Genomic DNA, 13,992 nt, shown 5'->3' with positions numbered 1-13,992 from the left:
GCCGCCAGGCACTGGCACCGGGTGTCACCTCCTTGTGTCCAGAGCACCCGAGTGCCTGGCAAGGCTTTGATTCCCAATTACCAGATACCCAGGGAGGGAAGATGAATTCTGAGCCCCTTTTGATGTGTATCAGCAGCTGCCTGCTCCTGCCTCCTTTAATGTGGAAATGAATGGCTCTGGTTTGTAAATCTTCTTTTTTGCTCCCATAAAGCCATCTTCTGAGCAAAATGCCATGGGTTTAATGTTGTATTATTCTGAGATATTCCAAGGGAAGCAGACTCAAATGGGGGCCTGTTCTGTACATGGAGGAATTTTGAAATAAATGGAGTAGCATTTTAAGGGGAATCTGCCCCACGGAACCCAGAGTGGTTTGGGCTGGAATGCCATGCCATTATCCCATCCCATTATCCCATTATCCCATTCCCCCTGCCCCTGTGTCCCACTGCAATGGGGCATCTGGAGAGGAGATGCACCTGGGCACAGGGGCTGTGAATGAAGGGGAGGAGTGGCAGGAGGAGGCTCAGAGCCATGGGCAGCACTCTGGGGTTTGTTCAGCACTTTGGGCTGGTTGTGAGTCTGTTTATTTGTTCCACATTTGCTCCTCTCCTTGCAGAGCGTGGCAAGGACCCGAGCAGAGCCGCCTGCCCCCCAACGCTGATCCTGCACACGGAGAGGAAGAGTGTCCCCACGGGCAGGGCCAGTGACAAGGTGTGTCCCCTTCCTGAGCCCCTTCCAGAGCCCTGGGAGCCCTGAGCTGCACAAACCCGGGTCAGGGCTGGGCTGGGCTGGGATAGCCAGGGCTCTCCATTAAGCCCCTCCTGCAGTTCTGGCCACAGGGTGGGATCTGTACCCCAGAGCAGCTCTGTGCAGCTGCTCTGTTTGCTGGCTGACCCCTGTGTGTCCCCAGGATCACTCCTTCAAGCTGCTGAGCGAGGCTGACAGCGCTCCCAGCGGGAACAAGCCCGTGGCATCGGCCCCCGTGCCAGGATCGCCGTGGTGAGGAGCTGCCAGGGCCCTTCTGGGCTGGCACGGGGCACAGCACTGCCAGGGCTTCAGCAGCATGGCTGGGGGCTCCTGGCAGAGCTGCTCCATCCCCATGGCCTGAGCAGGGTGAGGGAGGGAGCAGCAGCCAAAGCCCAGCTCTGCAGGGCGGCTGTGCCCAGCTGGGCTGGCACTGGGCTGGGGCACAGGGAAAAGCACGTTGCTGGTCTCTGCCAGGCTCTGAGGCTGGTGTGTCTCCTGAGCAGGTGTGTGGTGTGGACTGGAGATGACCGGGTGTTCTTCTTCAACCCCAGCATGCAGCTGTCGGTGTGGGAGCGGCCGCTGGACCTGCGGCACCGCGGGGACATCAAGCGGCTGCTCGAGGACCCCCCGCACAAGCGCAAGCTGGAGGCTGCACCAAGTAACCAACCAGCCCACCTGGCCATGTTCCCCTGTCCCCGAGCCCCTGGAGCCCCCCTGGAGTGGGCTGGGTGTGCTTATGGGGTGGGTCACCCTGAGATTGAGAGGGCAGCCCGGGGGCATCCCCAATGCAGGGAAATCCACGTTGGCCACAAATCCTTGTTTTCCCTGCAATTCTGGGCTGGGCACTGAGCCTCCTCCCTGCTGCAGAGAAGCAGGAGGGCTCCTGCAGGAGCTGGATCTCTGCTGGGATCACCCAGCAATGCATCACTCCCAAAGCTGGGATCACCCAGCAGATCATCACTGCCTGCTCCCAGAGCTGAGATCACCCAGCAGAGCATCACTCCCAAACCTGGGGATCACCCAGCAATGCATCACTCCCAAAGCTGGGATCACCCAGCAGTGCATCACTGCCTGCTCCCAGAGCTGGGATCACCCAGCAGAGCATCACTCCCAAACCTGGGGATCACCCAGCAATGCATCACTCCCAAAGCTGGGATCACCCAGCAGAGCATCACTGCCTGCTCCCAGAGCTGGGGATCACCCAGCAATGCATCACTCCCAAAGCTGGGGATCACCCAGCCCAGCTGTGCAGCAGGAAATCCCAACAGGGAGGTTTGGGGAAAGGAAAGGAAATCCCAGCAGGGAGCTTTGGGGAAAGGAAATCCCAGCAGGGAGTTTAGGGGAAAGGCTCCCAGCTCTGGGAGCTGCTGTGTCCCTATTAGAGCTCCTGGGGCTCCACACTGGCTGCACTGGAGGGGTGTCCCTTGCTGGGGACATCAGCCATGGCAGTCCTTGGGACTGCTCCTGGCCTTGGCTGGCTGCTCAGAGTTCTTGAATATTCTGGGTTTGGTGTGAAAGAACAGCCACATCCTCCAGGTGCTGCTTGCTCCTTGCTGGGGAGGGGGAAAAGGCAGGACTTTGGTGTTTATTTCCATGTGCTGTGTTTTGTAAACTGAACTGGGGTGGTGGCACTGCCAGGCTGCTGCAGGACCTGCCCTGTCCCCATGGGCACCAGGGATGGGCACTGGCTGTGGTCCAGGGGGACAGCTGCCAGTGAACCCCTGCAAACCACAGTGAGCCCCTGCAAACACCAAATAACTGCTATAAACTGAAACAAACCCTGCAAACCCCAAATGACCCCTGCAAACCCCACAGAAGCACCAGCTACCTGCAGGGAGATGAAACTGAGCCATTTTCAGCTCCTCTGTCAGCAGAAAAGCAGCTCCAAGGAGGGCTCTCTGTCTGTGTCCTCCTGTTGACACAGCCTGTAATTCCGTTTTCTCTCTGAATTTCCACAGCAGGTGCTTGTGGGTACATTTCTGTATAATTCTTGTGTATGGCTTGAAGAGCTTTAGCTGTGGATGAAATTCCTGCAAAGCCTGTCTGCTGAAATTCATTCTTCAGGAGAAAAACAGAGCTTTTAATTGCAGGATGTGCTGCGAGCTCAGTGAATTCCTGCCAAGGGATGGCCAGAGACAAAGCTGAGGGTCATTGTTCATGGTCTCTAGCATTGTTCCTGCTCTGTAATTAATTAACAGAAGAGTCTTAACTCAGGCCTGAGAGGTGCCACTTCAAAAATCTATTTTTTGCTGTGCTCCATCCTTTCCATTTATTATGTCTACCACAAAGATTTGATTCATGCTCCTGGTTTTTTATGGCCATGACTTCCATTGTTGTTAAATATCTTAATCCTCCCTGCTGTAATTGGGCCCTGTGGTTGCTCAGGGTTGGAGCAGTTCATAATTAGTATAGATTAGCTCTGAGGTGAGGGGGATTATTTGTTACCTCTTCTCTTAGCTTGTAATCTCCAGTAAATAAATAACACAAACGAGCTGAGTGTTCCCAACAATGCTTCCCACATTTATTTAGCTGAGTGGCTGCTGCTGAGATTTAATTAGGATTTTCAAATCAAACATCTTAAAAAAAAAGAAAAAAAAAGGATGTCAGGCGAAGTTATCCACAGGATGCTCGGGGTTGTCTCTGCTGAGGGATCAAGTGCTTTTTAAATTTGGGCAGAAATGAGAAAATGAGAAATGAGCAATTACTCCTCCTGCACCAAGGGTTTGCTCCAGGAGGTTGATGTGGCTGTTCCCTGGTGGGGTCCCATCCCATGGGCTTGGGGAGGAGGGACAGCTCCTCCAGAGCAATTGCTCTGCTGTGCTCTCTTCTCAGCTGCCCAGGGTCTGCCTGGCTGCTGGGGCTGAGCAGGATTGTCCAGCTAATTAACAGAAAATGGACATTGTGGAGTCACCAAATCATGGGATGGTTGGGTTGGGAGGGACCCCAATCCCCCCCAGTGCCACCCCTGCCATGGCAGGGACACCTCCCCTGTCCCAGGTGCTCCCAGCCCCAATGTCCAGCCTGGCCCTGGGCACAGCTGGTGGCACTCCTCCTGAAACCAGTGCTGATGTCCTTCACTGAATTCCCCCGGGTGTTTGGGCCCTTTGGCACTCAGACAAGAGGCTGCAGCACAAGAATATTGGCCAGCCCCTGTGCTGGGGACCCTCCCGTGCAGCCACTGCAGGGATCTGACTCCTGGCACTGACCTTGGGGGTTTGGGGAGAGCTGCAGCTGGCAGAGGTGACAGAAAAGGGTTCAGAATTCAGACATGTGTTCAGATTCAGATTTGTTTCCCTTGTCTGTGAGTGAAAATCCAAGCCCTGAGCCCCTCAAGGACCCATGTCAGGCCTGACCAGGGGCTGCCCTGGCCTTGGAGCTGCTCTGCAGCCTCAGCAGTGTTGGGGTTGTTGGATGTCCCCAGCCCTGCGGGTGCTGCTGGAATTCCTGGGAAAGCATTCTGAGATCCCAGGAGGAGGAAAGGGGCAGAGTTACCTCCAGGGGATCCCTCAGGCTGTCAGCACAGAAATGACTTTGCAGGAATGTCTTCAGCTGCATTTTGAAGGGAAGGGAGGAGGGAGGATGGGTGAAACAATAATAAGATTTAAAGCAATCATGTCATGAATGAAAAATGAGGAATTTTGCTGACTGGAAACGGTCACTTTATTGCTGTTGCTTCCATTTGGATGAAGGCAATTCCGAGGATTTTATAAAATACTTGTTATTTCTAAAACCCTCTGTGGGGGTGAAAGGCAGGAAATACCTGAGCAGCAGAGAACAGGGAAGAGGAGTCAATCTGAGGAATTTGTATCCCCATTTATCTCGTTCAGATCTAATAATGACTTATTTCTTTTCAGCAGACAAGTGTGTTAGCTCTTGTCCAGGGGATGAAAATGATGATCTGAGCATCAAAACCAAGAGAAATAAGTGAGTTCAAAGTTTCCTTGTGTCTGTCTAACACTGGGAAGGGCTGGTACAAAGGAGGGCAGGTTAAAGCAGTTTTGGCTCTGTGTGGGTGAATGATGGGGCATTCTCCAGGTGTGCAGTTCTCACCAGGGCCAGGATTCCCTGCAGCCTCTGTTTCCCATGCACATCACCTGGGTTTGCCTGGGGGGCTCTTCCTATATCCAATGGTTGCAGACAAGGCTGTGGGTCACTCCAAAGGGATAAATGTTTCCCTCCCTCAAGTGCAGCAGATTTTCCCTGCTCAGCCCCAGGTGCTGCTGTTTCTGACCTTCATTCCCACGTGTGCCTCACACTCTCCTAAGGCACAACTGGAAATGCAGCTCTGGGGCGGGCAGAGTGCCCAGCTCTGTGCCAGGTGTCCTTCTGAGAGGGCAGCACAGCCTTGGTGCTGGGAGCCCTGGGAAACCTGACCTAGTTAGGCTGGGCAGAGTCACAGAACACAGCAGGGATTGATTCACAGGATCTCCTCCATGGATGCACCTTGGGCAGCACCAGAGCCCAGCCAGGGCTGCACCCAAGATGAACCAAAATGGCCCCAAAATGCACGGCCGGGCACGGGCTCTGTCCCTGGGATCAGCTCTGCTCCATTTGCACCTTGCAGTTCATTGTCCCATCCCAGCTTCAGCCCAGGCAGTCCCACCCTGCTTGTTTTTCTCTCTCCAGCCCACGGGGTTTGTGCTCCTGGGCTGGGATTGGGATCATTTGTCCTTGGTGCCCAGCTGGAGCAGGAATTGTTTTGTCTCCCTGCTCTGTGCACAGAGCTCAGCATCCCTGATGTGAGCCCAGACCCACACACTAAAGCAGCACAGAATGGGAAATATTGGTGAATGTCCACAGAATCTGAGGCATCAGTGGATTATTACCAATGTGCTGAACTTTATTAGATCCTTTATTGTGATTTTTGTAATGAAAGAATGCTCCCCCTTTAAGGTCCCCCCTCCTTGGCAGGGCTGTATGAAGTTGTCACTTTGGTGTACCTTGAATTTGGGTGTCAGGTCCCTCTGGTGGCCCTGAGTGACCCTCTGGTGGCTGTGAGTGACCCTCTGGTGGCCGTGAGTGACCCTCCTGCTCAGCAGGAGCTGCTGCAGCCCCCTCCAGCCCCCTCCAGCCCCCTCCAGCCCAGGTTTGGTGCCAGCTCTGGGCGTGGGAGGTTCTGGGATGCCCCAGGGAGGATTAAAGGATCCAAAGGATGAAGTCCCTGTTCAGGGCAGTGTTGCTGACCCTGTCTGTGTGTGCCCTGTGCAGAGCAGAGCAGTGGCTGACCCTGTGTGTGTTTCCCTGTCCAGAACAGAGGAGTGCCAGGCTGCGGGCCCAGCCGGCGCTGAGGAGGAGCAGGCAGGGGAGGAAGGCTCAGCCCCGCGGATCTCACCGCCCCTGGAGGAGAGGATCACCCACTTCAGGGACATGCTGCTGGAGAGGGGGGTAAGGAATGGCCCCTCCTGGGACACAGCACAGCCCTGGAGCCATGCCCTGTGTCAGGAACCACACTGGGGTGCTGTCCCTGAGCCCTGTGCACTGTCCATGTCCCCACTGCCATGGCAGGAACCACACTGGGGTCCTGTCCCTGAGCCCTGTGACACTGTCCATGTCCCCACTGTCACCCCTGGAGCTGGGACCCTTTCCAGACAAATCCCTGGGATGTCCAGAGGCAGCAGCACTCCAGCAGGGGCTCAGAGGGACGTGGGGCTGTGGGCACTGCCCTGTCCTGGCCAGCCCTGCCCTCTGGCAGCATAAAGCCATTAATGCTTATCCAGGCTCTTGGGGAAGGGTGTTCTGGAGATGGTTCCAGCTGTGCTGGGAGCAGGGAATGCTCTGGGTTTGGGCTCAGTGGGACAGGGAGGGGTAAAATGAGCAGTGGGTGCAGATGCTCTGCCTCCCCCACACTGCCACGTGTGTCCCATAAAGGGAATGGCACTCCTGCAGCAAAAAACAGCCCAAGGTGGCTCCTGTCAGGCATTAAAGCCTATAAAATTTATCCCAGCAATCAGCAAGCTTTAAAGGGGGATAATTAGAGCTTCAGCAGCTCAGCAATGAATTATCCCCACGCCAGAGCTGCTTTATTAATACAGCTTGTTATTTATGCTGCAGAAATGCAGGAGGGCCATGAAGGAGCCCTGGGTGAGGGCTTTGCTGGCAGGTTGGCACTCGAGGGGCAATAGGTCAGTATTTGGAAGGATTAGGGGTGTTCAGAACAGGATTCTCAGGTGTTTCTACGTAAGATCTGCTCCTAAAAGAAATTTGGGAAATTCACAGTTTGGATTCAGTGATGTTTAAAAATGGGGAGAAGAAGAGGTTACTTTGCTTTTACCCTGAACATTTTCCAACTGTCCAGCTCAGCAGCAGCTGCTTGGCGTGGCTGAAGCACAGGGAGACCATTAATGCCATTTAAATCTGATTATTTAATGACCATCCCCTGCCCTCTCCTCCTGAAGGAGCTGCTGGATGGAATCACAAAGAGCTCGGAGCAGATGGAGTTTGCCAGTGGAGTTCTGCAGCTTCCCACAGAAATTATGTCAAGAGAAGAATATTTATTGTAACATTTTAAAAATAGAGGGGGTTTGGGGGAGCTCCAAGGCACAGCCACTCTTTATTCTGAAGCCTGGGGTGAGTTTTCCTCTATCAAAATGGAATCTGGATATTCTTCTGGAAATTTCAAAATTTCCACAAAATTCCAAGATGAAGAAGAAAATTTAAGGTTCCTCCTGGCTCCCTCTCCTACCCAGCATCAAAATATCCACATTCTAAGCCAGCATTTCCAGGAAGGTCCTCTCCCTGCTGGCTGCTCTCAAGGCTTCTGAGAGGATTCCAGGGGCTGTTTTATCTCAAGGTTCTCCCTTCTTAATCCAGGGAGAGAGGAGGGTTTGTGTGTGAAGGGGTGTTTGTGTGATTTGTGTGTGAGGTGTACCTGGGATGAAACCAGAATTACCAGCTTATTTTAGGTGATGTTTGCCAAATGTGCAGTGTAATAATTGCTAAGCACAGAATCATCAGCTGGAATGATTATGTGATGAACTAGTCTGAGCTTAATTAGCCTGAGCTCAGAGGGGGATTTGTGCAGGGAACAAGGCTGATGTCCAGGAGAGTGTGAAAGGCACCAGGAAGAGAGAATTCCTGGTGCTGGAACCCCAGAGCTCCGGACAGGGGCACAGGAAGGGGAGCTCGGGCTGTGGGAAGGGGATGCTGGGGGGACCAAAGGCAGCCTGGGCTCTGGGTACCCCAAAGGTCTCAGATCCCAAAGGCAGCCTGGCCTCTGGGTACCCCAAAGGTCTCAGATCCCAAAGGCAGTCAAAGCTTTGGGTTTTACAATGGCCCCACATCCCAAAGGCAGCCCCGAGCTTTGGATTTTCCACTCTCAAGCCACTCTGAGAGGAAAACAAGTCCACTTAAAGCCACTTTGCTTCATCAGAGCTTTCCTGCTGGAGTGTTAATTACTGTTTAATTACACTTCACATCCTTTATTTTTTTTTTTTAGTGAATTCATTCTTTTGTAATTAGTTGGAGTGATTAGAATATTTTATTTCCTTCAGATTTTTCTGTCGCCAGTGAATTAGCAGGGATGCTGTAGAAGCTTCTGAGCTGGTGGGAGGGAATTGTCCCTGCACAGGAGGCAGGGGATGGGGATGGATCTGGGTGGTCTCTGTGGTCCCTCCAGCCCAAAGTGCTGTGTGATTCCATGGCTCCATGAGGCTGAAGCAGCCCTGCAGGATGGCTCATTCCCATCCCTGTGGTGCTTTAGGGTGTTCACTGCCAGCCCTCCCTGTGTGCCCCAGCTGGGTCCCAGCTCCAGCTCTGCAGTTGGAATTGTCCTTTTGTGGGCATTGGTGCCTCTGCTGCCCAAAGTGCGGCACAAATGGCATTTCCTGCCTGCTGCAGGCTCCTCCAGCACAGGGAACATCTCCAGAGGAGCAAATCCCTCCTGGTCTGAGGGTGAGGGGAGAGACGAGGATCTGACTCCATGTTTCAGAAGGCTGGTTTATTATTTTATGATATATATTACATTAAAACTATACTAAAAGAATAGAAGAAAGGATTTCATCAGAAGGCTGGCTAAGAATAGAATAGGAAACAATGATAACAAATGTTTGTGTCTCAGACAGAAAGTCCGAGCGTTTTGCGGAGATAGCCAAAAACTCCACAACTTTGTGGAAGTTGTGTGCAGATTAGAATCTCCAAATGCGTCCAGTGCTGTAATAAACATACTGCCTTTACAACTTTGTGAAAGTTGTGGAGTTTTTGGCTAGCTCTGCAAAACATGAGTGAGCTGACTGGGATTGGCCATTAATTAGAAACAACCACACGAGACAAATCCCAGATGCACCTGTTGCATCCCACAGCAGCAGATAATCAATGTTTGCATTTTGTTCCTGAGGCCTCCCAGCTTCTCAGGAGGAAAAATCCTAAGGAAATGATTTTCCATAAAAGAGGTCTGTGACAAGGGGCCACCAGAGCTCTGCCAGAGACTAAAATCCACCTTCAGCCACGCCAAGGATGCTGCCCGGGGCTGCTCAGCTCGGGAGCATTCACTCACTCCTTGCCCATCCTCACAAAATGCTCTGTGTGTGCCCAGGTGTCGGCGTTCTCCACGTGGGAGAAGGAGCTGCACAAGATCGTGTTTGACCCACGCTACCTCCTGCTCAACCCCGAGGAGAGGAAGCAGGTGAGTGCCCTGAGCCCCAGGTGAGTGCCCTGAGCCCCAGCCCCATGGCCCTGCTGCAGCCAGCACCCCCAGACTGAGCAGGAGCCTGCAGCAGCTGCCCCGGGAGAGAAAAAGAATAACATAAAATCAGAATTTCCCTGGGGACACTCACAGGTTTGGCTCTGCCCATCGGGGGAATGCTCACCAGGCACAGGGTGGGCTTTGGGGGGTCTGGGAGCTGGGCTCTGTGGGGTTTGGGGGTTTGGGAGCTGGGTTCTGTGGGGTTTGGAGGATCTGGGAGTTGTGAGTCTCTTCCCATCAGGACATTCTGTGGTTTCCAGGGCTCTCTCCTTGGATAAGCAGGTGCTCCAAGGTTTGATCACAGGGACCCTTGGGGTGCAGGAACAGCTCCTGAGCCTGGAAAACCTGGGAATGGGGAATTGGGAATGGGGAATTGGGAATGGGGACCTGGCTGTAGGAGGGAAATGGCCCCAAGAGAGCAGTTGTACCTGGATAGTGGGATAGTGCAGAGACACTGCTGGATTTCCATTGTTTAGGAGCTTTCCCAGGAGTCTGGCAGGGGTTGGTGCTGACCCCACAGGACAGAGCACTGGGCGCTCTCTGCCAGGGTTGGGTTTTTCTGGGGAGCTCCAAAGGGATGTGGGGCTTTGCTGCCTTGCTAATTTGGGCATTAATTATCACTAAGGGTTCCAAAATCTGCAGATGAGTCTACAGAATTCAGGAGAGATGCAGGGATTTGCAGAGGAGGTGAACACTGCTGTTCTCTGGTTATTTCTCTCCCTTAAAAGTCTTTTGTCATCCTGCAGAAGGAATAATTTTTAATATTGAATCGTCCATTTTTTAAATAAACAGGATGAAAAATGAACTTATTCCATATTGTCCCATGGTTCTCCAGAGAGCTTCCTGTAGGTATTTACCACAGGACTGGGCACATACATCTTCATTTGCTCCCTTTCCAATATCTCCTTTCCTAAGACAAAAAGTGAAACAAAATAATAAGGAAACACAGGAATGAAAATGTATGAGGAGCTGCCAGGATGGAAAGGGCTGCTAAAGAGCCTGAGCAGGGAGTTTGGGATTCATTTCAGGGAATGGGCAAGGACAGCACCTGGGCACGATGAGTCAATCCAGAGACATTCCTGGGAGTCATGGAATCACTTCATCAGCCATGGAATCACTTTATCAGCCATGGAATCATCATTTTATCAGCCATGGCAGGGCTGGCCCTGGCTGGACTTTGAGTCCTTCCTGCCCAAACCAGTCTCTGGGGCTCTGGGATCAACACCAGCACTGCTGCCCTTTAATTAAATACCCAATTACTGCCAGGACAGAGGGCCAGTCCTTGGAGGTGATGGGATAAAAACTCCTGGGCATGTGGGGAGGCAGATGAGGACTGCAGGCCCTGGGCTTGCCAAACCCCCAAAGTTTTGTCCATAACTCCTTGTCCTGGCTCTCTTCCCTGGGCAGATTTTCGAGCAGTTTGTCAAGACCCGGGTCAGGGAGGAGTACAAAGAGAAGAAGAACAAGCTGCTGCTGGCCAAGGAAGAATTCAAGAAGCTTCTGGAAGAATCCAAGTTATCCCCAAGGTGGGTGTTGCCTTAGGAAGGGTTGGGAAGCTTGGCTTGGTCATTTAGGCAGAGCTTTTCAGCCCAGAATTCTTCCTAGCAAGAGGAAGATGCCAATGCTGGGGTGGCATCTCTTCCCTGGTATTTTCCAGTATTTTGTTGTATTCCTGAGAGAGGAAATGTTCCATCTGTGTCTCCCACTCTGCCTCTCTCTGTCCCTTCCCCTCTCCCTCTCTCCCTCAGAATGTGCAGCACTTTGCACAGCACATTTATTTTATATTCCTGTATATGCAGTGATTATAGAACACACATTACTTATGGAAAATCAGTACCACAATGTTCAGTCTCATCCATATTACACATGCAGGTGTAATTACTCAGAAATTGCATTTAGTCTTGGGCTTTGGTGGAAGAGAAATATAATTTCTCAAAGTTCCTGTTAATGCCATGCCATTAAATTCATGGAATGTGTCCCTGCCCATGGCAGGGGGCTGGAACAAGATGAGCTGTGAGATTCCTCCCAACCCAAACCCTTCTGTGGCTCCACAATTCTGTGGTTAAATTAAAATACAGCAATTGTGCAAGGCACAATTTATGTTTTACTTTGTTTTTCTAGTGGTGGATCCAGACTCACACAGTGGCAGTGGCAGTGCTTAGGGCAGTGCTTTCTCATTTGTAAATTGCATGAAAATAAAGGGTTTTATATTATAAATATTGTTAAATTGCTGGAACAAAGAAATGACTGTTTTCTCTGATAAAACATGCAGACAATTATTCAGCACGACCTGCGTGGGCACACGGATCCAAACAGCACGTGGGGCTGGAATAATTACAAGAAGGGTTTTACAACAAAATTAGGGATGTTCTGGGCTGATGTCCCGCCCAAACTCTGCTTCCAGCACTGATATTCCCAGTGCCCAGGGGAAAAGCTGTGCTGGCCCAGAGGCCAGGGGCATTTCACCCCTGAAGGGTTTTGGGAGCTGACTGTGACAACAAAGCATTGAGGAAGCTCCTTTCCCTGCCTTGATTTAGGCACACAATGAGAGAAATAAATCCCAAATATTTCCAATAAAAAGCAAAGAGTCACCTTGGGGAAAGGAGCTGGGCATGCAGCCTGAAAGGCAATGAAGGTAGAAAACCCTGCTAGGAGGGAGCTCACTTGGAAATACAAAACATGCAGGAGCTGAAATAAAACCTCCCCGTCACTGCTCTGTGAGCGTGGCTTTAATGGCTCAGCACCCCCCTGCCAGCCACCAACCCTTCTGAAATGCCATTTTAATCCTTGCTGGCTGCCTCAGTGCCAAGAGCCCTCGTGGGGCTCACCTTCCTCCATCCCAGGAGGAGGAGGAGGAGGATTCTCCATCCCGTTCCTGTCACCCATTCCCATTCCCTGATTCTTAGTGTGGGTGCAGTGCAGGAGCTTGGGGATAGCTGTGCTGGTGTTCACAGGGGTCCCAGGATGAGGGAAGAGACGAGGATCTGACTCCATGTTTCACAAGGCTGATTGATTATTTTATGATATATATTATATTTAAACTATACTAAAAGAATAGAAGAAAGGATTTCATCAGAAGGCTGGCTAAGAATTGAATAGCAAAGAATGATAACAAAGGTTTGTGGCTCAGGCTCTCTGTCCGAGCCAGCTGACTGTGATTGGCCATTTATTAGAAACAACCACACGAGACCAATCCCAGATGCACCTGTTGCATTCCACAGCAGCAGATAACCATTGTTTGCATTTTGTTCCTGAGGCCTCCCAGCTTCTCAGGAGGAAAACTCCTAAGGAAAGGATTTTCCATAAAAGATGTCTGTGACAGGTGCCAGGCACAGCCCCAGCTGCCCAGTCCCCTTTTCCCAGGACAACCTTCAGGGACTTTGCCTTTTCCACAGGACAACCTTCAAGGAGTTTGCTGAGAAGCACGGCCGGGACCAGCGCTTCCGCCTCGTCCCGAAGAAGAAGGACCAGGAGCATTTCTTCAACCAGTTCATCCTCATCCTCAAAAAGAGGGACAAGGAAAACAGGATAAGGCTGCGGAAGATGAGATAAGAGCAAGTGGAGCTGGCAATAAAGACGCGTGCCCGGGCTGGGCTGCAGGAAGGGGTTCCAGGAAGGAGGAAATGCTCGGGGTCCCAGAGCAGCACCAGGAGTGGGGGGTCAAAGCTGCCTCTGAAGGGAGTTTGGGGAGCACCCACTGCAGTGGGGAAGGCTGTTCTGCAGGAATGGGAAGGATATTCTGTTCTCAAAGAATTAATGTTTCATATTGAAGCTCTCTTTTGTACAACATCCAGAGTTCGATGCATTTCTAATTGCCATGATATGTCGATCCCTTAATTGTTTTAATTATGCAAATTACTTGTAATATACACAAGTTATGACTCCGATGCAGATTTATAATTAAGCAGAAGCAGATGCCATCCAGAGCAATCTCAAGGCATTTCCATCACTTAGGGGAAGTATCTCAAGCAATCTTTTGGCACCTCTGCATTCCCACCAAGCGTGTGGGGCCTGGTGGTCTGCAGGACCCGCTCCCGCTGCTCATCCGTCTCTGTCCAGTCCTTGAGTAGTAGTAACCAGCTATTCATTGTAAACCTTGGTGAAGAGTGTGGAAACCTTGGCACATGTTCCATGGGAGAACTCTCCAGCCCAGAACTTTGCCATGGGCAGGGTTCCCCTCAGCCTTCCAACCCCAGTTCTGTGGTGAAGCCATCCCAGTTGGATTTGGGTTCTGTTCCTGTGTGTGAAGAGTCTGCATGAGATTTTTCTCATCATATTTGTATAAATAAATATTTAACTTTTGTAATTAAGAAGCATTTCAAGCCTGATTTCAGGGATGAAACCTTTTGAAGAGGTTTTTATTTGACAGAACTCGAGTGGAAAACGCTGTCAGGGACAGGGTGGGGGTTGTTGGGGTGTCTGTGCAGGGCCATGGGTTGGACTGGATCCTTGTGGGTCCCTTCCAGCTCAGGACACTCTGGGATTCCAGGAAATAATGGGGAAAATAACACAGGGCTGGTGATTTCTACTGGAGAGATGGGAAACCAGAGGGGACTCCTGCCAATCAA

General features: G+C 51.6%; 1 protein-coding gene across 1 annotated transcript in view; it reads left to right on the top strand.

The window, feature by feature from the left end:
* The window catches only part of TCERG1L (transcription elongation regulator 1 like), a 46,466-nt gene extending 32,729 nt beyond the window's left edge, over positions 1–13,737 (top strand). Inside the window, exons 6-13 of the mRNA XM_074545424.1 lie at positions 614–708; positions 908–996; positions 1,248–1,402; positions 4,599–4,668; positions 5,994–6,129; positions 9,275–9,364; positions 10,832–10,950; positions 12,820–13,737. Coding sequence (XP_074401525.1) covers positions 614–708; positions 908–996; positions 1,248–1,402; positions 4,599–4,668; positions 5,994–6,129; positions 9,275–9,364; positions 10,832–10,950; positions 12,820–12,976 — 911 coding nt within the window. The 3' untranslated portion in view covers positions 12,977–13,737. The remainder of the gene's footprint in view (positions 1–613; positions 709–907; positions 997–1,247; positions 1,403–4,598; positions 4,669–5,993; positions 6,130–9,274; positions 9,365–10,831; positions 10,951–12,819) is intronic.
* The last annotated feature ends 255 nt before the right edge of the window (positions 13,738–13,992 follow it).

The sequence above is a fragment of the Zonotrichia albicollis genome, chromosome 7, assembly GCF_047830755.1.
Source record: "Zonotrichia albicollis isolate bZonAlb1 chromosome 7, bZonAlb1.hap1, whole genome shotgun sequence".
Classification (NCBI taxonomy): domain Eukaryota; kingdom Metazoa; phylum Chordata; class Aves; order Passeriformes; family Passerellidae; genus Zonotrichia; species Zonotrichia albicollis.
This window is presented reverse-complemented; position numbering and strand designations above follow the sequence as displayed.